This window comes from Apodemus sylvaticus, chromosome 9, assembly GCF_947179515.1.
Source record: "Apodemus sylvaticus chromosome 9, mApoSyl1.1, whole genome shotgun sequence".
NCBI lineage: Eukaryota > Metazoa > Chordata > Mammalia > Rodentia > Muridae > Apodemus > Apodemus sylvaticus.
Genome location: NC_067480.1, coordinates 106,384,677 through 106,411,174, shown reverse-complemented (window position 1 = coordinate 106,411,174; position 26,498 = coordinate 106,384,677). Strand labels below are relative to the sequence as shown.

The 26,498-nt window shown below is 51.7% G+C and overlaps 1 protein-coding gene across 1 annotated transcript; it reads right to left on the bottom strand.

The window, feature by feature from the left end:
• Positions 1–1,483: 1,483 nt before the first annotated feature.
• On the bottom strand, positions 1,484–26,190 carry LOC127692552 (tyrosine-protein kinase ZAP-70). Its single transcript, XM_052192985.1, has 13 exons — positions 26,038–26,190; positions 14,799–15,209; positions 14,018–14,178; positions 6,198–6,336; positions 6,027–6,111; positions 5,900–5,943; positions 5,669–5,720; positions 5,147–5,339; positions 4,519–4,725; positions 3,570–3,762; positions 3,339–3,479; positions 3,127–3,239; positions 1,484–1,834 (listed from the first exon to the last, which is right to left on the bottom strand). The coding sequence occupies exons 2-13, from the start codon at positions 15,198–15,200 to the stop codon at positions 1,711–1,713; spliced, it is 1,854 nt and encodes a 617-aa protein (XP_052048945.1). The 5' UTR covers positions 15,201–15,209; positions 26,038–26,190; the 3' UTR covers positions 1,484–1,710.
• Between the last annotated feature and the right edge of the window lie 308 nt (positions 26,191–26,498).

Sequence of the window (26,498 nt, the reverse complement as noted above, 5' to 3'; positions counted from 1 at the left end):
TAACTAAAATATTTGCAAAAGGAATCAAGACTAGCAGCCAGTAAGTCCTACCACTGAGGAAATTTTTTCTTGATCAACTTATTAGAGAAATTAAAAAGACTGCTTAAGCTTTAACATTGTTTATGAATTGGTAATCCCGCTGAAAAACGCTGGTCTCGGTATTCTCATGGCACTAAGGGACTGTCTCAGTTTGGGGGATTTTTGAGGGTTTTTTTTTTTTTTTTTTTTTGTCTGTTTGTAGTGTGTGTCGTTGGCGTAGGGTCTCATTATGGAATCCAGACTCACATCCAGGCAACTTGTGACCTTCCTACCTCAGCCCCATAAGTAAATCTTCACCACAAAATGAGGTTGAGTAGGGAAGGAGGAGCTCGGCGCTTAAGGGTGCAGACTGCCTTCCTAGAGGAACTGAGTTCGATTCCCAGCACGAGTGTCAAACATCACAACCACCAGAAATTCCAGCTCCTCTGGCCTTCACAGACACCTGAAAGCATGTACAATTCACCCCCGGGGACACAGACATATGGACGGGCAGACAGACAGGCAGGCAGGCAGGCAGGCAGGCACCCACGCAGGCAGGCACCCACGCACGCACGCACGCACGCACAGAATGAAAACAAATAGTTAAGCCAAAATAAGCTCTATACCTGAAGTAACCTCATTGCCTCAGCATTGTCCTGGTTTGATCAACAAACTTTACTTTCCCAGAATTCCCAGAAAGTCTCGTCTCTCATTGGCTCCAAGTGTGATATGTCCCCCACCCCCACCCCGGTCTCTCTGGCCAAGGGAAAGAGGCATTGGTTTGCTGCTGAGGGAGGAGCCAAGCCCACTGAGGGCACAGGTGGCACAGGTTGAGCCGTCAGAATCCTGGCTCCACACCACCTCACCTGTTGGGGTGTGCCTGCCGTTACTTCTTGGGTACAGAAATGGAGACAGTAAGACTTGGGGAGTTCTGAGTAGGACTGTTCTGAACTGACATGGGGATGTGGAGTGATAAACTGGACCCTAGCTGTGACTGGGGGGAGGGGGGGTTGGGGAGAATGAACTGGGCAGGTGCAGGTGTTGGGGCGGGGACTGGTCACAATCCAGTCAGGACTGGGTGTGAGAACCCCCCCCCCCCATAGAAAGGCCTGAAAACCTGTTTCAGCTGGCTGGGAAGGAGGGCAGGTAGTCTATAAAAACCTCTCCGGGTGATCCTGGTGTGGCTGTTACAGACACGCCTGTGCTGTCCAGTCTACTCAGGGATGGAGAGGCCCTGACACACATAGCTCTCAGTACTCAAACCCGCCTTGGCCTCCATTTCCCAGTTTGCCCAGGCACCTCGTTCACCTGAGGATAACCCTACCACAGAGAGGGGGGCGCTCCAGTCCTGTCTCCCGTGGGGTCCTTATGGGGCTGGACCTACAGAGGAGATTGCTACGTTTTTCTTATCCATTCCTTTCAATTGCCCAAGCTCCTGGCCCTGGCCCAGAGAACATGAGAATCCTTGTGCCAAGAGAAGTGGAGTTTATTCTGATGTTGAGAGACCCCTGGAGGACTCCGGGCCCCCACTCAGAAACAGTGGAAGCAGACGTTGGGAGCCCACGCCCCCTCAGGCCCAGCCACGAGGCAGGGAGAATCACGTGGGACAGCCGAGCAGGCTTGTGGGCCTGAGGTCTCAGGTGCCCCTGAACACAGCCCATCCTGTACAGAGGGTGTAGCGAGGCTTAGGGCTCAGCCACACGCAGCTTCGGCCGCCTGTTCACACTGTGGGGGTCCCTCAGCTCGGCTGGCCAGGCTGTAGTAATAGTTCCGCATGCGTTGTTCCACAGTCAGGAAGTCGGGGCGATCCTCCCACCTGTAGGAAAGAACCCAGTGTCAGCCAGAGGGCAGAAAGATTCCAAGGGGTGGGGAGTTGGGGCAGACTTTTGGGGCTCAGAGGAGGGGGAGCTGTTGGATGAGGTCTCCTTGGTGTGTGATGGATGGAATTCTGGGGTGCCCAGCCTTAACAAGCTGTACTGGCTGGTTTTGTGTGTCAACTTGACACAGGCTGGAGCTATCACAGAGAAAGGAGCTTCAGTTGGGGAAGTGTCTCCATGAGATCCAGCTGTGGGGCATTTTCTCAATTAGTGATCAAGGGTGGAGGGCCCCTTGTGGGTGGTGCCATCCCTGGGCTGCTAGTCTTGGATTCTATAAGAGATAAGGATGAGCAAGCCAGGGGAAGCAAGCCAGTAAGAAACATCCCTCCATGGCCTCTGCATCAGCTCCTGCTTCCTGAGTTCCAGTCCTGACTTCCTTTGGTGATGAACATCAGTGTGGAAGTGTAAACTGAATAAACCCTTTCCTCACCAACTTGCTTCTTGGTCATGATGTTTGCACAGGAATACAAACGCTGACTAAGACACAAGCAGAGCTGCTGCCTTACAGAACACAGATAACCACGTCGTACTGAGTGTTGTCCAGGAGACACGGAAACAGCGCACTGGAGCTCAGGATGGACAGCGCTGCCCACAGGGGGTAAGGATGTGAAAGGCAGCCACGCTGGGTACATGGGCCAGGTGCAAGCTTACACGGGGCAGGCATGTGGTTTGGGTGGGGGTACCAAAGCGCGAGAAGGTTTGACTGTGGGGAGCTGGGTCACGGTGCTGGGACGGGATCTGGCTTGGGTGTTGGGGGTCTTTTCTGAGAGAGGCTGAGTTAACTTGAGTCGAAATGGGAGGCACACCCCATCCCTGTCAGGAGGACTGTTCCAAAGTCAATGCCACGGTTGTTTTGCAGTGTATCAAATGTTGGAGCGTCATATTTCACAATCGCTAGAAGGTGGCTTGTTGGGGTGTCTCCTTGTCGTCCCGTCTGGGTGGGGTAGAGTGACTGAGAGTTAAGTGGGTGCAGTGCTTGGCTCCAGAACCAGTGGCTTCCCTGAGTCATTGGATGTTGAACGTTGGCTGGTAGGGTTGACAATAAAAGTCATCCCGGGTGTGGGACTCTACCAACGCCACGCTGGGTGGCAGGGTGACCAGGTGGTCTAGTGTTCCGGGACCGTGTGCTGGGGACTCTCTGAGTGGATTACTAAGTGTAAAGGTAGCATGGACTGGGCATAAGGACTTCTCTGAGAGGCTCAGGGCTGAGGGCTACACCCCAGGAACTCACTTGTATATCCAGCAGTCACCCATGAGTGCGTACATCTCGGGTGGACACTCCGGTGGGCACTCCATCCTCTTACCCTGCTTGATGAATTCCAGGACCTCGGGGCCCTTCATTTTCTGCTCAGACCAGGTACAAAGGCATGTGAGCACGAGGAGCTAGGGTCCCTCACGCTGGTCCACCTCCCCAGCCCGCCACTGCCAAGCTGCCCAGCCTACCTTGTAAGGCTTCTGGCCATAGGAGAAGGCCTCCCACATGGTGACCCCGTAGCTCCAGACATCACTGCGGCTGGAGAACTTCCGGAAGTTGATGCACTCTGGTGCATACCACTTCAGAGGCCACTTCCCTGCAGAACGGGCCTGGGAAGGGGAGGAGCCCGCTAGGTCAGGAGCCCGGGACCCCTCACCCACCAGTCACCTCCACCCCGGCACCACTGGGGTGGTGCTCACTGTGTAATAGCTGTCGTCAGCACCCAGAGCTTTGGACAGGCCAAAGTCGCTGATCTTGGCGTAGTGCCGATTGACCAGTAGGACATTCCGGGCCGCCAGGTCGCGGTGCACAAAGTTCTTCTCCTCCAAATACTTCATGCCCATGGCCACCTGGTGCAGCAGTTCAGCCACGTTGCTCACCGGAATCTCCTCTCTGGGGTGGAGGGGATAGTGGGGTCAGCCTCGTTTCCCATGGGGCATGGGTGTTGCCCAGAAAACCTGGGCATCCATGAGGCGGCTGCCATACAGAACCAGATCCTTGTTTGCAGTGCCAGATGCTAATAGCTTTATTACCTGTTCAATGCTTACAGGAGCCCTGGGCACGGACCCTGCTATCACCACCATGGTGCATGTGGGGAAACAGAGTCAAGAGCTCTTCTTTGCAGTATGAGTGTGGGCATCAGACTACACACAGGGCAGGTGTGTTCATGAAGAAGTAAAGGCAGGTGGTGTGGTCCGTGTCTGTCTGTCTCTCTGTGTCTCTGTATGTGTGTGTCTCTGTGTCTGTCTCTGTATGTGTCTGTCTTTCTCTGTGTGTCTCTGTGTGTTTCTCTGTCTCTGTCTCTTTGTGTGTCTTTGTGTGTCTGTCTGCCTGTGTGTGTCTGTCTCTTTCTGTGTCTCTGTGTCTGTCTCTCTCACTGTGTCTGTGTGTGCCTTTGTGTGTCTGTCTGTGTGTGTCTGTCTTTCTCTTTCTGTGTCTCTGTGTCTGTCTCTGTGTGTCTGTCTGTCTCTCTGTATTTGTCCATGTCTGTCTTTCTGTCTCTGTATGTCTATATGTGTGTGTCTATCTCTCTGTGTCTGTGTCTCTGTCTCTCTCTGTCTCTCTACCTGTCTGTCTCCCTCCCCCACCCCCATCCCCTATCCCCACCCCCCCATTCCCCCCCACCCTGAGAGCGGCCGGCCAGCTCACTTCTTTCCAAGCAGGAACTTGTGCAGTGGGCCGCCTCCCGCCATCTCCATGACGAGCATGAGCGCCTCAGCCTGGCACACGCCGATGAGCCGCACGATGTAGGGGTTGTCGAGCTGGTGCATGATCTGGGCCTCCCGCATCATCTCGTCCTTGTCCGCCTTCTCTGTGGCCTGCTTCAGCACCTTGATGGCCACATCGATCTGCTTCCTGCCCCAGCACGTGGCCACAGACACAGCACAGGTGGTAACTGGGCAAGCACAGTCCACCCCTGGCTCTCTTGTCCCCCGAGTCTACGCTGTACCCTGTGACTCGCTGTCAAGGCAACGGCTCCCAGAGATGCCTGGACTGCCTAAGCCAAAGACCCCTTCCCGTGAGTGCCTATACGGCCTGTCAACAGGTAACAGGGGCTCCCCCTCTGCATAACTTCAGTTTAACCAAACCCTCCTAGCATAGGACGGTGTCTTCCTCTCGGGGGTCCCCAGGCTTTCCAGGTAACCATCCATCATGCCACATCCCGCCCTAGAGTCTGCTTCTCAGGCAAATGAGACAGACACCCCGGCTCCTGCACTGCTCTGCCCTGCACTGCTCTGCCCTGATGCCCACGCGGTGGGGGAAGGGCCCTTCGTACTTGCGCATGCGGTAGACTCCCTGGCGCACCGAGCCGAAGTTGCCACAGCCAAGTTCGATATCTGCCACGAGGAGGTTCTCTCGCTTCAGGAAGAGCTTCTTGTCCTTGAGCTCCTCGGGGTCGCTGTAGGGACTCTCGTACACACTTGTGTCCATCGGCGTTGGCCGGGGCTTGTCTGCCGACGCTAAGCGTGCTGGGTATACACATGATCGCACACTCCCAGGTTAGAAAGGGATGGGAACAGGGGAGGGGGAGGGGCGCGCAGAGGACACGGGAAGCTCAGACGCGCCAGACGCATGGCCACGGGCCACGATTTACCCACCCTCGGGTGTCAGCAAGCGCCAGGAGTCACTGCACATGAGCAGGCATGGTGACTATGAGGATCACTGAGGATCACTGAGGATCATGGGGCAGACCCCTGGCAATGGCTCTGACTTTGTCACCTCTTGCTACGTCCCACAGGCCAGCCAGGGACCCTGCTTTAAGGGCATAAGCGCGCACAGCTCCGCCTCTGCTGCTCACCTGGTTCAGGGGTGTATCCATCCGAGTTCAGGGTATCCGCTCGTCTCTGAGGCTAAAGGTCACAGGGTCAGCAGCAGTCAGCGAGACCCAGCCCTCTCTTGAGACCCACGCCTGCTGCCTGCTGAGGACACCCCAGGGACAGTCCCCTGCATGGCAATCTTTCTTCCACCCAAGTTCCTCCCACTCATCCTCCCAATGCCCAGTCCGAACACTGAGGTGCCACGGGCTCACCTGAGCAAATGTGGAGGGGTGGGCCGGGAGGGTGGGTGCAGCAGCTGTTGGGGGGCAGAAGGAAGTGGTGGGTATAGGGGGCAGACCTCCTCTGTGCCTGTCTGCCTCCTGTCTCTGCCCCTCTCACCTGCGGCGCTGGCGCTGCTGTTGGGACAGACCTCCTTCAGGCGGTAAATGAGTCCATCCGCCTTCAGCTTCAGGTACTCCACCAGCTGCGGAAAGGGGTGTCAGGTGGGGCCTCCCACGCCCAAGCTGAGCACACTACCACAGGGCTCTCCTCAGAACGTGGGCCGCCTACCTGCCAGAGCGTGTCAAACTTGGTGCCTTCCGGGATGCAGTACTTGCCAGCCTTGTCCTGGCTGATGAGATAGTGGTACACCGTCTTCCCATAGACCAGGGACAGCGCATATGTGCCCTGCTCCTTCCGGGGCCTCAGCCTGAAGGGAGCGGAAGGGTGTCACTGATACACAACACTGGAGGGGGGCTTCCTGTGCCTCATGCTATGCGCTCCACACCCAGAACCTCCAGAAGCAACAGCAGAGAGTGGGAAAGCCACTGCTGGGTGACAGAAAACGTATGCACCTTATGGTGACTGTGGGGGAGGGGACAGAGGAGGGAAAGCTGCGTGGACAGAAACATGAGGTAGTCCGCAGCAGACCTGAATCCCTTCCAGGGGAACACTGAGGGCCTACAGGGGCTATGGAGCCGTGGAGGTAGGTCAGCCACCCACAGGAGCTAGCTATTCCTCCACAGTGCTGAGACACTTGCTACTTACTGAGAGACAGTTATCCTCGGGGATACCCAGGCATGAGGGGTACATTCAGCCATGAAGCATAATCCCTGTGTGCACATGTGTGCGCGTGTGCACACACACACACACATATACACATGTACACACACACACACACACATGCACATACACACAATGGCCACCATCCCTGTGCATACTCACACGCGCAGGTGCACATACATAACAACCACTGAGAGTCACACAGTGGCAGCGTCACATGAAACCCCATAGCAAAATCATTCAACACCTCAAATAATACAGTATCATGTGAGGACTACTTGACCACCATGACTGACACTCAGCTACTGTGATGGTTTGAATGAGAATGCCCCCTCCCCCAAAAGATCATCTATGCTTGGTCCCCAGATAGTGGAACTACTTGGGAAGGATTAAGAGATGTGGCTTTGTTGGAAGAGGTGTGGCCTTGTTGGAGGAGGAATGGCTTTATTGGAGAGGTGTGGTCTTGTTGGAGGGGGTGTGGCCTTGCTGGAGGAGGTGCGGCTTTATTGGAGAGGTGTGGTCTTGTTGGAGGGGGTGTGGCCTTGCTGGAGGAGGTGCGGCTTTATTGGAGAGGTGTGGCCTTGTTGGAAGAGGTGTGGCCTTGTTGGAAGAGGTGTGGCCTTGTTGGAGGAGGAATGGCTTTATTAGAGAGGTGTGGTCTTGTTGGAGGGGGTGTGGCCTTGCTGGAGGAGGTGTGGCTTTATTGGAGAGGTGTGGCCTTGTTGGAGGAGGTGTGTCACTACACAATATAAGAGCTATATAAGTCAGAGGTCCTTCATTTGGGCACTGTTTCTGCCACCCCATTCCTTATTCAGAATTTCCATGTCCTCCTCGAGGCTTTAGCCTGGTGGTACCCTCAAATGTCCGGTCCTTATTTGTCTACAGTCTGGGTCCCACAACCAGCACCCCAGCCTATTCTGGCCACCTGTGCCTGCACTGAAGCCAAGGCCTCCACAAGGACCTGTTCTATCTGCAACCACCCACAGGTCCCTTCTGAGCCACCTTCACTACTCTCTAGATACCCAGACATCCTCTGTCCTCCTCCAGGGTCTAGCCTGGTGAGTACCCCTGCACCCCCCATCTATAGCTTTTTTATAACCCGCTAGATTTCGCCTGGGTCCTACAGCCAGCACACAGCCAGCACAGCCTAACCTTCACTGTAAAGGATTCTAGGGTTGGCCCAGGATCGTTCCTACCTAGCCCCAAACCACAGGACTTTCCCGAGTCCTATCCAGCCTTTCCATCAAACAGATCACACTCTAGGCTTGGAACAGAAAGTCCAGGCTCCTCTGCCTGCCTGCCTTCATTCCATCCAAGCTATTTCCAATCTCTAGACCCAACCTTCCCACACACCTTCTCTTCCCCAACTTGTTCTGTCCATAACAAAATCAGCACAAAGGACGTTCACACGCCCAGATGCCGTCACAAGAATAGCACTATGAAAGTTCAAGCCACCGTTTCTCCAGTCCCGTAGAAGTGTTTGCCAATGAGGATTAACTGCAACAGAACTTCTCAGACTCTGGGCTTCGACCCCTTTGGGCATAGAAAGACCCTTTCCGAGGGGTCTCCTAAGATCTTTGGAAAACACAGATATTTACATCACAATTCATAACAGTAGCAAAAGTACAGTTATGAAGTAGTGACAGAAATAAATTTATGGTTGAGGGATCACCACAACATGAGGAACTGCATTAAAGGGTTTCAGCATTAGGAAATGTCCCGATCCGCAGAACAGTCAACAGGGTCCCCGGACCACCTAGAGAAAGGCGAGAGACAAGAGACACGAGAGACGGACAGCAAGACAGATTCTGATCAAACTGTCATTTTTTATTTTTTACACAAGGCAATATAAAGGCAAGCAAGCAGGTGTGGTGAGGGGCGAAGGGGGAAAGTCATTGTATTCAGGGAACAATCTCAGGGTTATTTCTCAGGAACAGTTTCTCAGAATTGTCTCTCAGAATCTCAGGGAAGTGTTGGCAAGTGCTGTAGGAACTTGGCACTAAAAATTGATCATGAGGAGGTGAAGGGGAAAGGAGTTGCTAAGGTAACTTAACCACAGGTGAGCTTCATTTGTTCGAGCCCACTTGGGTGAGCTCTGCATATACTGACCATCTAGCTTTCTTGGCTAATCTTTAAGCTAGTACATGTCCTTCTAAAAGCAGGCTAGAGAAAGCAGACTAGAAATGACTGAGATCTCTGTGGGAATGGCTCCCGGCAAGGAAGGTTGAGAACCACTGCCCTGGATAAACCCCAGGGCACAGAATAAACCACCTCAAGAACTCAAGGAGCTTAAAGAAGACACTAAGAAATGGATCAGTGGTTAAGAGCACCAACTGCTCTTCCAAAAGTCCTGAGTTCAATTCCCAGCAACCACATGGTGGCTCACAACCATCTGTAATGGGATCTCATGCCCTCTTCTGGTGTGTCTGAAGACAGAAATAGTGTGCTCATATACATTAAATAAATAAATCTTTAAAAAATAAAAAAGAAAGAAAGAAAGAAAGGAGTCAGTGATGTTGAGAAGAGGGAGATTGAGAAGGATGACTGCCGGAGTGATGTCCAGGAAGACACAAGCACGGAGCTGAGGGAAGGATGAAGGCCATCGGGGCGTGAGGACGGGATTCAGTCAGGAGAAAGAAACACTGAAGGGGGCTTGAGTCGACATGAAGACAGAACTGAGAAGGCCAACTGAAAAACTCAAAGGAAAGCAATACATGAAGAATATATCAAGCAGAAGATATAATTTCAGATCTCAAAGATGAAGTAGAGGGTCTATACCACATACACAAGGAACACACACACACACACACACACACCCAAAAAAAAACCTTTAAAAACAATAACCTTGGGACACCATGAAAAAACACCAAGCCCTAGAACTAAAAGTGTAGACAGGGATGGCGGGCAGGAGCCAGGGAGGGGGGTGAGAATCTCAACTTATTGGCATAGATGAGTTCTTCAACAAATCATAGAAGGAAACTTCCCCAAACTAAGGAAAGACACACCCTCACATGTGCAGGAATACACAGAACACCAAATGGATGAGACCAGAAAAGAAAGTCCCCACAGCATATCATTAAAACATTAAGTATATATAACAAAGAAAGTGGAGTTAGAGGGGCCAAAGGAAAAACACAAACCACACACAAACATCAGAAAACATCAGATTTCCCAGTGAAAAGAAGAGCTTAGAGCAATGCACGCTGTGTCCTAAGGCTGACTGCCAACCTGTGATGGGTTGAATATGCTCAGCCCAGGAAGTGGCACTATTAGGAGGTGTGGCCTTGTCAGAGGAAGTGTGTCATTATGGGAGTGGTCTTTAAGACCATAATCCTTGCTCCCTGGAAGCCAGTCTTCTGTTTGCCTTCTGAACAAGTTGTAGAACTCTCATCTCCTCCTGCACCATGCCTGTCTGGATGCTGCCATGTTCCCACCTTGATGACAACAGACTGAACCTCTGAACTTGTTAAATGCCCCAATTAAATGTTGTCCTTATAGAAATTGCCCTGATCATAGTGTCTGTTCACAGCATTAAAACCCTAACTAAGACACAACCTAAAATATCATACCCAACAAAACTATCTGCCATGATTGAAGGAGAGAGAGAGAAACTTTCTACAACATACACAGCCTTAAAATTTATATAGCTAAGGGCTGGAGAGATAACTCAGTGGTTAAGAGCATTGGCAGCTCTTCCAGAGGTCTGGAGTTCAGTTCCCAGCAACTACGTGGTGGCTCATGATCATCTGTAAGGGCATTTGATACCCTCTTCTGGTATGCAGGTGTACAATGAACACATTCCAGTAATAATATTAAATATCAATACCCTCAATCCTCCAATCAAAAGACACAGTCTGACTGAATGGATCAAGAAACGGAAATCCTGTTGCCTGTAAGAAACACATCTTAGTTTTAAAGCTAGGCACCACCTTAAAGGATGGACAGAAGTGCTCCAACCTAATGGGACCAGGGAACAAGCAAGCATTTCTATCCTCATAGCTAATGATAAAAGTTCACAAAGAGAACCTGCCAGGGTCTCCAACCAAAGCCAGTTTCACTTACTTGTCCAGGAATCTGGCTCTGCATAGTTTTTCTTAGTCTTTTGACTGTCTCCTAAATGAGTCACTGTTCCTCATGATACCACTATTTGTCTCTCTCTGCCAGCCCCAGTACCGCCCCCGCCACGCCCCCACCCTGCCACGCCCCACCCTGCCACACCCCCACCCAGCCACCTTGCTCCCCAACAGCACTGGTCCTACAAGCCTCTTTTATTCACCTGTTGGTTCTAGTTTTGTTGTTTTTTTTGTTGTTGTTTTTGTTTTTGTTTTTTTTTTTTGAGGTTTCTCTTATCTCAGGTGACTACTAGCTCTGAGACTGTCTTAAACAACTTTTTGTTGTGTAAAATGTTTGCCGGCTTCACCTTCGGGCAGCACAGTTTTGCTATACAGCAACCAGTCAGAGCCGGTCTCTGCTGTTGGAGGCTCCGATCCCCACTCGCCACGTGCGCTGGGGAATTTTATGTCAGCTTGACACAAGCTAGTCATCTGAGAGGAGGGAGCCTCAATGAACAAAATGCCTCCTATAAGATGGGGCTGTAGGCAAGTCTGTAGGGCGTTTTCTTTATTAATGATTGAGGAGGGAGGGCCCCATTGTGGGTGGAGGCATCTCTGGGCTGGCGGTCCTGGGTTCTATAAGAAACCAGTATTAGTAAGCCAGGGGGAAGCAAGCCAGTGAGCAGCATCCCTCCAAGGCTCCCTCCTCCCAGTTCCCGCCCTGACTTCCTTTGATGGTGAACAGTGGTTTGGAAGTATAAGCCAAATAAACTCTTTCTTCCCCAAGTAGTTTTGGTCATGGTGTTGCAAAGCAGCAGTGTTAACCCTGACTAGTACATCCTTCCAACCTCCTGAGTCCCAGCCGAGCTGACCTAAATAGAATCGCTCAGAGGGCTTACAAAATTGTAAACATATGATGGGGTTAGAGTTAACAAATTTGGGGACAGTTTGTTACACAGCAAAAGCTAACTGACACAATGCAAAGGTTTCCTCTTAGGTGGGATGGGGGGAGATGATTAACCTAATGGTTCAAAAATTGTCTTCTCTGGTTGGAGAGATGGCTCAGCAGTTAAAGCACATACTGCTCTTGCAGAAGACCCAAGTTTGGCTCCCAGGATCACAGCTGCGTCTAACTCTAGTGTCAGGCAGTTCTAATGCCTCTCACCTCCTCAGTCACCTGCATATATGTGAGCATCACACACACAGATATGTGTATTTGCACAATTAAAAAGAATATTTTTAAATAAGTTAAAAAAAAAACAAACAAACAACCTACACACACTGTCCTCTAAGGTAAACCTCATCTTTTTTCTCAGACGGCGGTGCCAGGGCCTGAACTCTGGGCTGTGTGCATGCTGAGCATGTACTCTTAACACTGGGAACATCCCCAGCTCCAGAAAATTATCATTAATCAGAATTTAAGAGATATCTCAGGGCTGCCTGGGAATACAGCTCAGTGGTAGAGTGCTTGCCTACAGTAGGCAGAGCCCATGGGTTCAATCCCCACATTGTGAAGAAAGAAAGATGGAAAAACACTCCCTCAAAAGTATTAGAAATATCCCTCCAATTTATATTCCAACTACCAGGTAGGATAAAATATACATGCATTATATAAATGTATGTGTAGATATACATTTTAAAATATGTCTTATTATCATTTCATTATTCATTTTCATTTTTGTTTGCAATATGTCCCAACCACAGTTCCCCCCATTCCTCTCATTTCTATCCCACCCCATCTCCCCTCTCCCCCAGACCCACTTTACCATATTTTAATTATATGTAGGGGAGGTAGGGTGAGTGCCTGTGAGTGCGGGTGCCTGTGGAAACCAGAGGCGTTGGGCCCCCTGTCACAGTAGGCCCTGGGAACTGCTGGGCCACCTCTCCAGCCCCGTATTATACACACTCTTCCCTACCCACCAACAGTAAAGTCCAGGAGAGAATGCTGTCTCTTAGGAGACCTGTAGGCTCTCAGCACAGACCTCACTGTGTGGTGGAAATCAAGGGTCAGTTCTTCCAAGTGTATCCTGGGAAAGAAACAGCCCTGGGGAGGAGGCAGGGCAACAATTCATCTCAACAGGACTGGACACCCAAGAGAAGAGAGGCCCTAGGAATTGTGCCCAGTCTACTTGATGTAAACACTGGGCTTTCCGGGGTCACAGAGAGAGGCAGGTGGCAACTTTCTCCTATCTGGATGCCTAGTGACTGGCTGAATAACATTTATATACAAAACACTCACACCCAAGCAAGAAGGTAGCACCTGCCCGGCAGTGGTGGCACATGACTTTAATCCCAGCACTTGGGAGGCAGAGGCAGGAGGATTTCTGGGTTCAAAACCTGCCTGGTCTACAGAGTGAGTTCCAGGACAGCCAGTATTGTTTCTTCTATACAAAGAAACCTTGTCTCGAAAAACTGAAGAATAAAAAATTTAAAAAGAGCCGGCCAGTGGTGGTGCATGCCTGTAATCCCAGCACTCTGGGAGGCAGAGGCAGGCGGATTTCTGAGTTTGAGGCCAGCCTGGTCTACAGAGTGAGTTCCAGGACAGCCAGGGCTACACAGAGAAACCCTGTTTCAAAAAAAAAATCAAAAATAAAAAAATTTTTAAAAAATGAAGAAGAAGAAGAAGAAGAAGAAGAAGAAGAAGAAGAAGAAGAAGAAGAAGAGGAGGAGGAGGAGGAAGAGGAGGAAGAGGAGGAAGAAGAGGAAGAGGAAGAAGAGGAAGAAGAGGAAGAAGAGGAAGAAGTAAAGTAGCAGCGCAGCTGGCTGGGCTTTCGAATGCCCAGCAGGCTTCTAAAAGAACTTGAGGGAGTCTTTGCCTATAACAAACTCATGAATGGCTGCCCGAGCCAGCTGTGGCTCAGTCACACACAGACACGGTCACACAAGGAACGAGGGCTGAGATCTAACTTGCCCACACTACTGCTTTACATGTATTAATTCCTGTGATTCTTTACACAGGTCTCCAGCAGATACTGCTGACGTCTATAGAACAGATTGCTTCAGTATCCTCCCTGTCCAGACCATACATTGCCTGCTACCTGCCCGAGTCCATAGCCTGCAGGCTGCAAAAGCTAGGCTCAGTGCAGGTGCACCAGCTCCGGAGTCCTTCCAGTTCACTGTGCGGACTTTACTGTATCAAAGTACCTCTGCGCATGTGCACACAGACATATAGGCTCTCCGAGCCCACGTACACACTCAGGTCTGCCCTGCTGGCCCCTAGGATTTCAACCAATAAGCCCCGGCCCCTCATCAACTGCACCCCCAGGCCCCACATACAGGAACTTGCCGTCGGTCTGGTGGCCGGAATAGAGTTTGCGCTCGGCCTCCTCGCGAGTCAGGCTGCTGTGGTACCAGGGCATTCGCTCGTGGGCTGTGGTAGCAATGAGCTTCTCCACCTGTGGAGCCTGGCTGATGATGGCCTGCTCTAGTGCATCGCCCTGAGGAGGAGGAGAGGGGAGCGTTATGGGAGTGACAACGTGGCGAGCCACCAGAACCCACTCGCTTGCTCCTTACTTTCCAAATCACCTGTTCCGTAAGAGGAACCCACCCGCCCAGGCGTGTCAGCAAGCTGTTGGAGGAACCTCCGCCAGCTCGCCAGCTCGAGGGTCTCCTTCCTCATCCATCCAGGGAGGCACTGCCGCCTCCCTTCTAGGCCTTCTAGGCCCGCGGGAAGGTCACCAGCTTCAAGATCCTACACATTTTCCGGCTCAAGCATAGCACATGCTGTGAACTACAGCCCATAGTCCCTGTCTGCCACCCTTCTGTAGGCCACGGGCCTGCCCTTCGTGGTCCTCTCTGGCGCCTTTGGCCCATCATAGATGGTCAAGCACCACAGCATCTCTCAGGCTGAGCAAGACAAGCTACCACCAAGCCGGGGCCTACGCATCCTCCGTCCAGGTCATGGGCTCAACTAGGGCCTCAGCACCCTGTCACTTCCAAATCCCAGGCCTTGGAGCATCTTGTAAGCCAGTGAAGACAGCATCAGCGACCATGGGCACAGCATGCCCCTCATGCCCCGCCCATGCCCCGCCCATGCCCCCTCTGGCCACGCCCTCACCTCCAGCTTCCAGGTCTGGCGCACGTAGTCGCGCACCATAGCATCTCGCAGGCAGTCGAAGACCCCCGGCTGCGGCTCGAGGCCAGGCGGCCGGTTGCACGGCTTACGCAGGTTGCAGGGCAGCCCGTCGGGGTCCTGCGAGTAGAACTGGCAGAGCTCGGCCGGGCCGCAGTGCGCCTTCCCGCCCGCGATGGCGTACGTGCCGTTGAGTTGGCGCTCGATGGGGAAATGGTGGAAGCGCACGTCGTGCACCAGCGACAGCACGTAGCCGCCCAGCGAGCGCAGGCACTGGCGCAGCAGGAACAGCCCGTCGGCCATGCCTGCCAGCTTGAGGTGCTCCTCGGCCTCGGCCCGCGAGATGCTGCCATAGAAGAATGGCAGGTGCGCCGCGGGGTCGGGCATCGCCGGGCCCTGTGGGTGCAAAGGCGTTGCACAGTCGTCAGGGAGCCTCATCTTTGCACGGGAGTCAGTCCCAGAGAGGAGGTGCCCTGTCTTGGCACCCAACCGATTCTGAAACCCACTTCTGACTTTTCAGGGACCTGGGCACAGCATCCAGACACCATGAAGGTCCCCAGGCCTGAACTGTCCCTTCAGTTCTCAAATACATCTTTCTTTCTTTCTTTCTTTCTTCCTTTCTTTCTTTCTTTCTTTCTTTCTTTCTTTCTTTCTTTCTTTCTTTCTTTCTTTCTTTCTTTCTTTCTTTCTTTCTTTCTTTCTTCTTTCTTTCTTTCTTTCTTTTTCTTTCTTTCTTTCTTTCTTTCTTTCTTTCTTTCTTTCTCTTCCTTCCTTCCTTCCTTCCTTCCTTCCTTTCTTCTGTCTGTCTTTCTTTTTTAACATCTCAGGCTGAAGATATTATACATGAAATACTATCACTCCATCCCAGCACTTGGGAGGCAGAGGCAGGCGGATTTCTGAGTTCGAGGCCAGCCTGGTCTACAGAATGAGTTCCAGGACAGCCAAGGCTATACAGAGAAACCCTGTCTCAGAAAAAAAAAACAAAAACAAAAAAAAAAAAAAACAGAAGAAGAAATACTGTCACTCCCTTCCCTTTCGAAGATCACACACGCTCAGGAAGTAGTGGTCAGTAGTGTGATAGATAGGAGTGACCATTACTGTTATAGATTGAAGTCTGGAATTTTAAGAATGACGACTTAAGAGAGAAAGAGGTTTCCATGGCTAGAAGGAACTCCTCTAGCTCAGAGCATGAGGATGAGGAGGAACCATCTCCTCAAAAAAAAAAAAAAAAAAAAAAAAAAAAAAAAAAAAAAAACCTTTTATAGGGAAAGCTGGACGGTGCTGGCCCATGCCTTTAATCCCAGCACTCCACAGGCAGGGGTAGGTAGATCTGTTAGTTCGAGGCCAGCCTGGTCACAGAGCAAGTTCCAGGACAGCCAGGGCTACACAGAGAAACCCTGTCTTGAAGAAACAAAAGAAAAGAAAAACATGCGGGGAGAGTGTAAGGCAAAGCAAGGCTAACCCGCTCATCAGGGGACCTGGCCCCAGCCTTGAGGCTTCACAGCCATTGGCCATCTGTAATTCCCTCTGCCCCACCTCTGCCTTCCTGAAGCAGTTTCAGAAAGCATGAATTAATCTTTTATTTATCCATCCATAAAAAGACAAAGGTTAAGAGTCAGGATTTAACTCTGATGTTAACCATCAGGACAAAATGGGGTATGTGGTTGGAGAAGAGGGAGAGAGGGAAGGAGGGAGGGGGAGACAGGCATGGCGACTCAAGTTTGCTACCTCAGCGTTTGGGAGACTGAGGCAGGAGGGTCACATGAATTTAAGGTCAGCTTGAGATGACCTTAAATGAGATGAGTGGGTGGATGGATGGATGGGCAGACAGACGGACAGACAGACAGATAGTTGATAGTTCTGAGATAGACAGGCCTTAGATAGATAGATAGTAGATTGATACATACATACATACATACATACTAGACAGATCTGATGTAGATAGACGGATGGGCGGACATCTGATAGGCAAATAATTTTAACTTGTTTACCCTGGACTCCCTGGAGGTCCGCTAGTATCCTGTATCTTGTTCGGGCTTGGGTTACACCAGTGTCTGAGTTAATCAAAACTCGGTGTGCATTAAGATTTATTGTATCTGCTCTGTCAAGGAGAACCACACAATGCTGCAGAAATGCCTGCAGAACGTTCAGGCCGTGATGGACACTGTGACTGCAGCACTGATAAACATCTAAAGTGCACACAACGGGTGGAGAGGGATGGGTGAGGTTGTCAACTCTTGCTATGCACAGTAGTTCTAGAAAAATCTGCAAATACTGATTTATGACAACTGACAGGCAAGCGCACACTTGGATCTCCTGGCCATGGGGCCAGTATATAACTACTGGTTGGCCTCAAAATTACTATGTTGTTGAAACTGTTTGAACTCTTGATCCTCCTGCCTCCACCTCCCATGTACTGGGATTATAAACGTGCACCAATACACCAGGTTTAAAGGCATGGCCTAGGCAGGCCTCGAACCTGTTGTGATCCTCCTGTCTCATTGTCTTTGGCATTTGCCTAACAGCATTGGGTTCCCATCAGAGTCAGCTGTACTGTGTGTGTGTGTGTGTGTGTGTGTGTGTGTGTGTTATGTGTGTGGCATGTGTGTGGTGTATGTGGTGTGTGTGTGGCATGTGTGTGGTGTGATATGTGTGTGTGTGGTATGTGTGTGTATGTATGTGTGTATGTATGTGGTGTGTATGAATGTGTGTGTGTTGTATGTGTGTGTGGTGTATGTATGTGGTATGTGTGTGAATGTGTGTGGTGTGCATAGTGTGTGTATGTATATGTGTGGTGTGTGTATATGTGTGTGTGTTGTATGTGTGTGTGGTGTGTGTATGTATGTGGTATGTGTGTGAATGTGTGTCTAGTGTGCATAGTGTGTGTGTGTGTATGAGTATGTATATGTGTATATGTGTGTATATGTATGTGGGGGGGTGTGGTACGTGTGTGTGAATGTGTGTGGTATGTGTTTGTGTGTGTGTGGTGTGTGTATATGTGTGTGTATGTGTGGTGTGTATGTGTGTGTGGTGTATGTATATGTATGTGTATGTATGTGTGTGTGTGGTATGTGTGTGAATGTGTGTGTATGTGTGGTATGTGTATATATGTGTGGGGTTTTTGTGTATTTGTGGTATGTGTATGTGTGTTTGTTGTGTATTTCACAACACCTGATTGAACACACATTGTTGGGCTGGGTCTGTGTGTCACGGAGCCTCTGCCTCCTATGGGAAGGCCTGAGAGATTTGCCACCCACAGGAACAAGCAGCAGAGCCCTATGGTGCTCATTCTCTGTGGCGATGTCATCATCCGTGACTCAATAATTCTTTCCATTCAGTGTTTATCTGCAAATCGTGGGGGAAACACCATATTATTTTGAGGATTGCAAAGTGTAGCCAGCAGGTGAATTCTCAAATATGGAATCTGTGAATAATGAGGGCCGATCTCTGTGATAAGCGGAACAGAATGTGAGCTGCAGAGTCCAGGCTGAATATAAAAAGACCATTCGCTCTTTCCATTCTCCATATTCTTGCTTTTCTGCAACGTTGAAAGAATTAACTCATCATAACCATTACCTATTACCTACTGAGCTGACCCAGGAAGACTCGGAGGGGACTCAGTGTCCTCATGCAAACAAAGGCAATGGGGTGTAAGGACAGGCTTGGTGACTGAGAAGGGCTGTGTCTGCTAGGAGTGTCCAGGGATGGGCAGGGACAGAGGCTGGAGTGGGAGCAGGCTGAGGCCTTGCTTTGGCAGCCGGGGCTGCTGATCACATGACACAGATGCATGGTGGGAAACCACAACAGTTAGTTGCAAGCTGTGATCAGAAACCCCCACGATCAACGATGCCATCTTTGTCTTTCCACTGGGAGAAGGGTGGCTTCCAAACTGGCCTGGTGAGACACACTCGTGATCCCAGTACTCGGGAAGCTGAGCCAGAAGGACTGAGTTCCAGCCAGCCTGGGACACAGTGAAGGCCGGCTGAGAGAGTGACACCCTGTCTCAGAAAACCAAAACAATGAGAGGGAGGGTGGGTAGAGGGGGAGGATCCTTCAGTGTTTTCTATTGTTTTATGTCTATGAGTGTTTTGTGTACATGTATGTCTGTAGATCATATGTGTGCCTGGTGCCCGCAGAGATCAGAAGAGGGTGGGCGGTACAGACAAGTTAGGAGTCCATGCGGATGCTGGGAACAAAACTCAGGTCCTTCGGAAGAGCAGCCAGTGTGCTCTTCAACATGGGGCCATCTCTCCAGCCCTGAGAGAACCTTTTTTAAAAAGTCATTTAAAAGAGATTTCACGAGACCACTTCAAACAAGCCACCAAGTTACAGGCTCCTTGAAAAATGAAAAATGGAGCCCAATAGAAAAACCTCCACGAGAGTTTAATAGAAATTTTTATTCATAACTCTCAAACGCTAAAAGTGGCGTAAATATTTCTCAACAGATGGAGAGAAGCAGGTGCTGCGGTGTAGACGGCACAGCAGCACAGCGTGTGACCAAGGCAAAGAGTGGCTGCTAACCGGATCGGGCTTCTGTCAGCACTGCAGCATGGAGACCCCGTGGGGGGGGGGGGGCAGCGGCAGCTAGAGGGCCTGAAGGAATTGGGGAATAGTCTACAGTTTGACAAAAGTAGCAGTTGCTCGCCTGCACACATCTGTCAGAATAGACCTCTTCTGTGGGGCGGTCTGAAGGCCTTGCTGGGTGTAAACTACCTCCATTTTTAAACAAAGGGTGGGAGTTTAGACATGTTCACACCCTCAGTAAGAGCAGAAGCAGGAAAACTTATAATGGACAGGTTGGCTTCCCTCCCATCTCCGTCTGCCAGACTCCATCCCAGCTCTGATCCAGCCTGGTGCCCTGCTCACCCCCCCATCCCCTGCCTCTACACCAGGTCCTCTGGGGAATGGATGTCATGTCCCCTCCCTTCTGTTTGGTCTCAGGTCTCTCTGGTCCTCACAGAGTCCCTGGCTTGACCCCTTCAGCTCTTATACTTCCTGTGCCCGCTCTCTCTCTCTCTCTCTCTCTCTCTCTCTCTCTCTCTCTATCTCTCTCTCTCTCACACACACACACACACACACTTCTCCTCCTACCCCTCCTCCTCCTCTCTCCTTTCTCAGTCTTGCCCCCTTACTTGTGCCGTAGCTACACAGCTGTACACGGTATCCCCCCCAAGCCAGATCTCTAGCCTGGTGTTGGTTTGTGTCGCCAACACCTCCTTTGATCTCCACCAACCGATTCTATTAATACAAACGGATCCAGATCTCAGCCACAGAACGCCTGTGGTTAGCTGACTCCTCCACTGTCTGTTTCCACTCAAGCTGAGCTCTGGGGCCTGCAAGCTGCTCCTAAGTCACCACGGCCTCCTTTGCTCAAGAACCTACTATGGCTCCCTCATTGGATCAAAACTCCTCTGCCCTCTGCTCCAGCCAGGCTAGGTTACACTTTCCTTCAGACCCACTTCCAGATGCCAGTCCGTGCCCTCCCTGGCCCTCTCTATCTCTATCACCCTAGACCCAGCCAGCCCTTCCCAGAGACTCCTAAGGCTGCTTTACAGAGTATGAGGCTGCAGGATAAGGGGACGTGTTCTGGGGAGGGGGGTGGTAACAAGGATGGTCTCTGGAGCAGGAAGCTGTGGCAGGAAACTGTCAGTCACGTGGTTTGAGCAGCTTTGCCCGACATGGCCACAGGTGCAGCCTGGGCAGTCAGATGTTGGTTAGAGAGGAGACGCTGAGGAAGGTTGGCTCTCAGGGTCTAGTCCAAGGCTATACACCAAGACTGGCATCTCAGACCAAAAGCCAAGGTGGCCCTGAGGTGGGAGCTCACCCTGTTTCTCCTTCATCCATTGTCCCACTACTGTGACAGCCATTATGACAATCTTGCCCTGCCGACAGCCAGCCAGCCCAGGGCTGCCTGCATCCAGGCACGGGTCTGTATCCACCTTCCTGGCTTTTCTGGTCCATTCTCCTCGTATCCATACAACATGGGGACCAAGTCTTTAGGGATGCTGTAGCCAGAGGAAGATGACAGAAAAAGGCAGAAGATGAAGGGCTAGGGGCAAGATGTTAGCACAAATCTTTGTCTCCAGCCTACAACCAGGCCAGACCAGTGTGGCCCAGCTGCACCCGCAGCCTCCCAGTGCAATCCTAGACTCAGAGCCAGAGCACCGCCTCTCATTCAGACCACGCTTGTGTCCTGAGTGTGTCCTTCAAGCCCAGCAGGACCCTGGACCCTGTCAGGGCTGACCCAAGGGCCTCATCAGGGGAGGAAGCAGGCAGGGCATGGGTTAAGAAGCCTACCATGGTCTTTGCTCCTCCCCATCCCAGCACTCCCGCCACATCTTCTCCTTCAGTACCCTGAGACCTGACAGTGAAGCCAGAGTAAACAGATGTGTCCAGGCTGGGCACCTATTTGCCACGGCTGCGCTCAACGCTGCAAAGTGGTTATTGCTCCCTCAGCGACCTCAGTACATGGTCTGCACCTTTCCATATGACTCTGCCTATGGCAAATCCACGGCACAGTCAAGGCTGAGAATGGGAGACTATCATCCCCAGGAAGGTCACCTCCATCTCCCAGGAACGAGAGCTTGCCAAGATGGAGTCCACTGCCACCTTCAACTCTATGAAGAAAGTCAAGTACACTTGCAGTGTGGAACCAAGAAAGTCATCGTCTCTGGCCCCTAGGCTGATGCCCCTACGTGAACCACAGGAAGTGCGACTCATTCAAGATTGTCAGCATTTCTTCCTGGAGCACCGACCACTCAGCCCCATGGCCAATGTCACCCACGACAACCCTGACATTATTCAGGGCCTCACAACCACATTCCACGCCATCACCACCACCCAGAAAACCATGCTTAGTGCTTCTGGGAGACTGCGATCGTGAGGGCCATGTCCAGAACATCATCCCTGCATCCAGGGGCACCGTGAAGGCTGCTAGTCATCCCAGAACTGAGCAGGAAGTTCACTGGCCTTCCATGTTCCTACCCACAACATGTCTATTGCTGTGACTCTCACCCACCCAACCTGGAGGAAGTTGTCAAATCCAGGGACATCGGGCAGCTGGTGAAGCAGACATCAGAGGGCCTCCTGAAAGCCATCTTGGGCTATATATACTCAAGATCAGGTTGTCTCCAGCTACTTTAACAGAGATACATATTCCACTGCCTTCAACACTGAGGCTGGTGTTGGCTTAGCAACCACCATGTCAAGCTCATTTCCTGGTATGACAAGCTTTAACCACTCAGCTATATTCCCAGGCCCCCAACACACACACACACACACACACACACAAACACACACACACACTTTACTTTCTTTTGTTGTTGTTGTTGTCTTTTGTTTTTTGGGGTTTTTTTTGGGAGTTGGTTTTTTTGAGTCAGGGTTTCTCTGTGTAGCCCTGGCTGTCCTGGAACTCACTCTGTAGACCAGGCTGGCCTCGAACTCAGAAATCCGCCTGCCTCTGCCTCCCAGAGTGCTGGGATTACAGGCGTGCGCCACCACCGACCGGCTACACACTTTACTTTCTTAAAACAAGGCCTTTCTATATACCAATCGTCCTGTCCTGCCCCTACCCAACCAGTGCTGGGATTCCTGGCGTGAGCCATCACACTTGGTCTGCGGACTCTACTTCTCCAGGATTCCTGGTCCCTGCTCTCGCCACCCACCCCACCCCACCCCACCCCACCCATGCTCTCCCCCACGCTCCCCTCCCCTTTGAACCCTCTAGCCTTCACCCAGAGTCCCTCTGAAGCCATGATTGCTTATTCCTAGGCCACATCAAGTTCCTCACGACAGACACAGACACCTCTGCTGGTGTTTGTCACTCAGCAGAGTCCTAACTGGATTACGCGACACGCACCAGCAACTGCAGTCACCTGCATGCCGTGGAGGGCAAAGGGCTCCTTCCTGGTTTCCCAGGATGGATTTGTATCCCAGGGGCTCAGATCTCCTAGAGAATGGCCATATGGACCTGGCCAGACAGCTGGGTTCCCCACTGTCTCAGAGCCACAGAGCTGCCACATACAGGGCCTGGTTCCTTCCTGTGCTGACACACCCACTCTGCCCTCTCTCCCACCACAGGAGCCTGCTCAGTCCATGAGCCCAAGCCCCTCAGTGGGGGCACAACAATCACAGTCCAAGCTCAGGGCCCCTGCACTGCTCAAATAGCCCGTCCTCCTCTGCAGTCAGTCTGACCCCTGACCTCCCTCTAGCACAGCCTCTCGGTGGCTTTTCACCCCAAGCCCATCCCCTCTAAATATGATACACATGTATCAATTGTTGACATCTTGGCCCCTTGCATGCTGCGTTTTCATTGCCACTAAACATCCTGGAGCCAAGAAGAACTATAACTGGCTGTGATGAACAGTGACACCCCCTTCAAGAGCCCGGCAAGCATGAGGGTCACACGGAGGGCTGGGATTAGGAGGCCTGGGGACTGAGAAGACCTGCTCAGGGGCCTAGGCCAGCCACGCCTTTGTCCTAGCTATCTGTTTCAGGGCTCCATCACCCCCTCTGCTGCAAAGTTCATGTTCCACATTCCCACCATCTTACCCAGGATGCATCAAGTACCCAGGAAGGGGAGCCTTCCACAGTCCCCACCTCCCAGGTCTCAGCCCTAAGGTCACTGTCTGTCACTCTTTCTGTGACCGCCTGAGCCTGGCTCCTCCAGGCCTCACCCCACCCCATCTGCCCCCCCCCCCATTTCCTCTCACATGGAGAACAAGGCCAGCGATTCCTTGCAAGGCTGTGGGGCATCCTTTAGGATCTACTCCAATTAACCTGCTCCTCAGCACAGTTGCCATCTGGGAACCGTCACTCCCATTTCTCAGCTGGGGAAACTGAGGCCCCGGAGAAGCTGATGCCACCAGGCTCGCAACCTGACTGTAGTGGCTATTCCTGGTTGTCACCTTGACTATATCTGGAATGAACTACAATCCAGAATTAGAAAGCTCGCCCTTGATCCTAATCTAGAGGCTCAGAGATACAAGTTTCTGACTTGGATCTTGGCATGAAGATCTTGAAGCATAGTGGCTATGAATTCCAGAATATTAAGTCAGGGAGAGCTCTGAGTTCAAGGTCATCTAGGATTAAATCTCAGTGGTGCTGGGCAGTGGTGGTGCACGCCTTTAATCCCAGCACTTGGGAGGCAGAGGCAGGCAGATTTCTGAGTTGGAGGCCAGCCTGGTCTACAGAGTGAGTTCCAGGACAGCCAGGGCTACACAGAGAAGCCCTGTCTCAAAAAACCAAAATAAATAAATAAATAAATAAAGTCTCAGTGGCACACACCTTTAATCTGGGCCACAACGTCTGCTGGAGCCCTACATAAGGACATTGGAAGGAGGAAGATTTACTCTCTTTTCTTTGCCTGCTTGCCTCGTGGGACTGAGCAACTGCTAGATCCTTAGACTTCCATCCACAGCTGCTGCTGACCATTGTTGGGGAGTTGGACTACAGACTGTAAGTCATCAACAAATTCCCTTACTATATAGAGACTGCCCATACGTCCTGTGACTCAGAGAACCCTGACTCATACACTGATCCACACTCACTCAGGCCCAGCAGAAACTGGCACTGATGTTTCCAATTAACACTACGCAGAAGGGACCGCAGAGCTCAGAGCCAAGTCCCTGAGCGGGGACTCCATATCCCAGCAGACCCCAGTACTGCAGCTGAACGACTTGAACGGTCAAGGCCTTGAGGCTGATGGGGGCCATGGACGGTCTCCAATCCAGTTCTCTGAGCATTTGCAATCTGCTGGGACAACATCCCTCCCGCCCTCCAGAACAGCTAGAGCCAGCCCAGCCTCCACTGGTTGCATGCTGGGAACGATGTGACCCCCTAGGCAAGGCAACTTCCACTCTCTGGATCTCAAGCTATAGGACAGTAAAAGAAAGGCAGGAAACATCGGGGTGACCCAGGACAGGGCCACGTAGAGTTGAGGGACTGGGGAGGGAGGGGCTGCACGGTGGGGAAGGGTGCTTGACACCTACCCATTGCGTGCCTGGGTTGTCCAAGTCAATACCAAAAGCATCTCCAGACACTAGCCTCCACTGGAGACAGCAGGACCCTGCCCCTGTGGTCCTCAGGCCTGAGCAGGGGTGGTCAGTATAGGGTGATCCGGATGCCACAGGCCTTGTGGAAGTTTCCAGAATCTGTGATCAGGGCCTGAGACCCACAAGAACTAACGATAACAATTAGCGCCCTAACAACCAATTAATTACATGGCCCCTACTATGTCACCGAACACTGGTGAGTTCCCTCAAGCCCCACGAGGACTCTGTGAATGATGTGTCGGATACAGAAACGGTAAAAGCACAGAGAGGTGGAGTGATTTGCCCAAGGTCACACAGCAATAAGCAGCAGGCAGATCTAGATGGACCCAGGCCCCCGGCCCTAAAGATGTAAACTTCAACACCATCCAGGCTGCTAGCCCACCAGGGTACCTCCAGGTGGCAAAGGCGAGACTGAAGGTCAGGTGGGAAATAAAAAGAAGCTTTGGGTTTGTCAGAGGAAGCTCAGCTGGGGGCACCTTACATCTCCCAACCTAGGACTTGGTGACCCCAGCCTTTCAGCAAGGCCTCAGTAAGCACCCACTGTGTGCTTGATGTCCTAGCTAAGACAAGAGCAATGACTGTCACTGTGACCATTCACCACGCGGACCCTGCTATTTTCTGCCCGGCCTCGCTGTCTGAGATACCTCTTCCAGCCTCTTCCCCAACAAACAAGGCAAGCACTTAACAGGCAGCCAAATCTATATCTGCTTTTTAACAGGTCAAGAAACTTGTCAAGGACACACAGCTACTGAGCAGAAATCTAGTGATTGGTTCCTTTGGCCCTGCTTTAATAGGACCTGCCTAGAGTGGAACCTGACGTGACTCCCTCGCCAGAACCGCTGACATTTTGTTGTCCAGGGTCATAGGCCTATTGTGCCAGCCTGCTTACCCTGCTCTCTGAAGTCAAGCAGCTGTTCAAGCAGGAGTCTTGGAGAACCCAGAAAGACCGTAGTGCCGGCACCCCTGGGGTGACCTGTTTCCCCAGGGGTGCCCATTAGCTCCACCACTTGCAGAGTCTCTGTTCCCCAACACTTGGGCCTACCCAAGCCCAGCCTCAGGCCCCTGTGGGATCCCACCCTCCTCACACAGAGATAAGAGTAAGGATGTGACACCCACTGACACGCCCTCCACCTGGGGCTCCAGCCCCCAAAGGCCAAAGGGCAGCTACTCACCTGGACACCCTCGAGGCTACCGCACAGCTCACAGGGCACAGCAGGGCACAGCCAGAAGGCCTGGTGTCCCCGGGGCACTTTTTCTCACCAACACCTTTCTCTGAAGCTCAACCTATTTCCTTGATGCGAAGACAGGAAAGAGCCGTGTTTGAAGTTGACGTCAAAGCAACAAAATGCTGTGTGGAAGGAAAATCACAGGCCGCATGCTCCTGGTGGGGCAGAGCACATTTCCGGGGTCACGCAGCGTCAGCCTCAGGGGATTGGGAACACAAGAGGAAGGCGGGGATTGCAGGCAGCCAGGGATAGGGACAAAGTCTGCTGCCCACAGGGAGCCCCCGTCTGAGGGGGGACGTGGAGTGTCGGGGGAAGGACAAGTTCTGGAAAGGAGGGGTCCCCACAGTATTCCTGTCCTAGATAAGGTTACTATTGCTGTGATTCAACGCCATGACCAAAAGCAAGTT

Bases quoted from the DNA above. Each gene is read 5' to 3' on its own strand.
- LOC127692552 (XM_052192985.1), bottom strand. From the start codon at position 15,200: ATGCCCGACCCCGCGGCGCACCTGCCATTCTTCTATGGCAGCATCTCG. The intron at 5,944-6,026 runs GTGAGAGGGGCA...GCCCCCCAACAG, and splicing joins CAGCAGCGCCAGCGCCGCAG to CTGCTGCACCCACCCTCCCG. The intron at 3,763-4,518 runs GTGAGCTGGCCG...CCTCCACCCCAG, and splicing joins AAGTTCCTGCTTGGAAAGAA to AGAGGAGATTCCGGTGAGCA.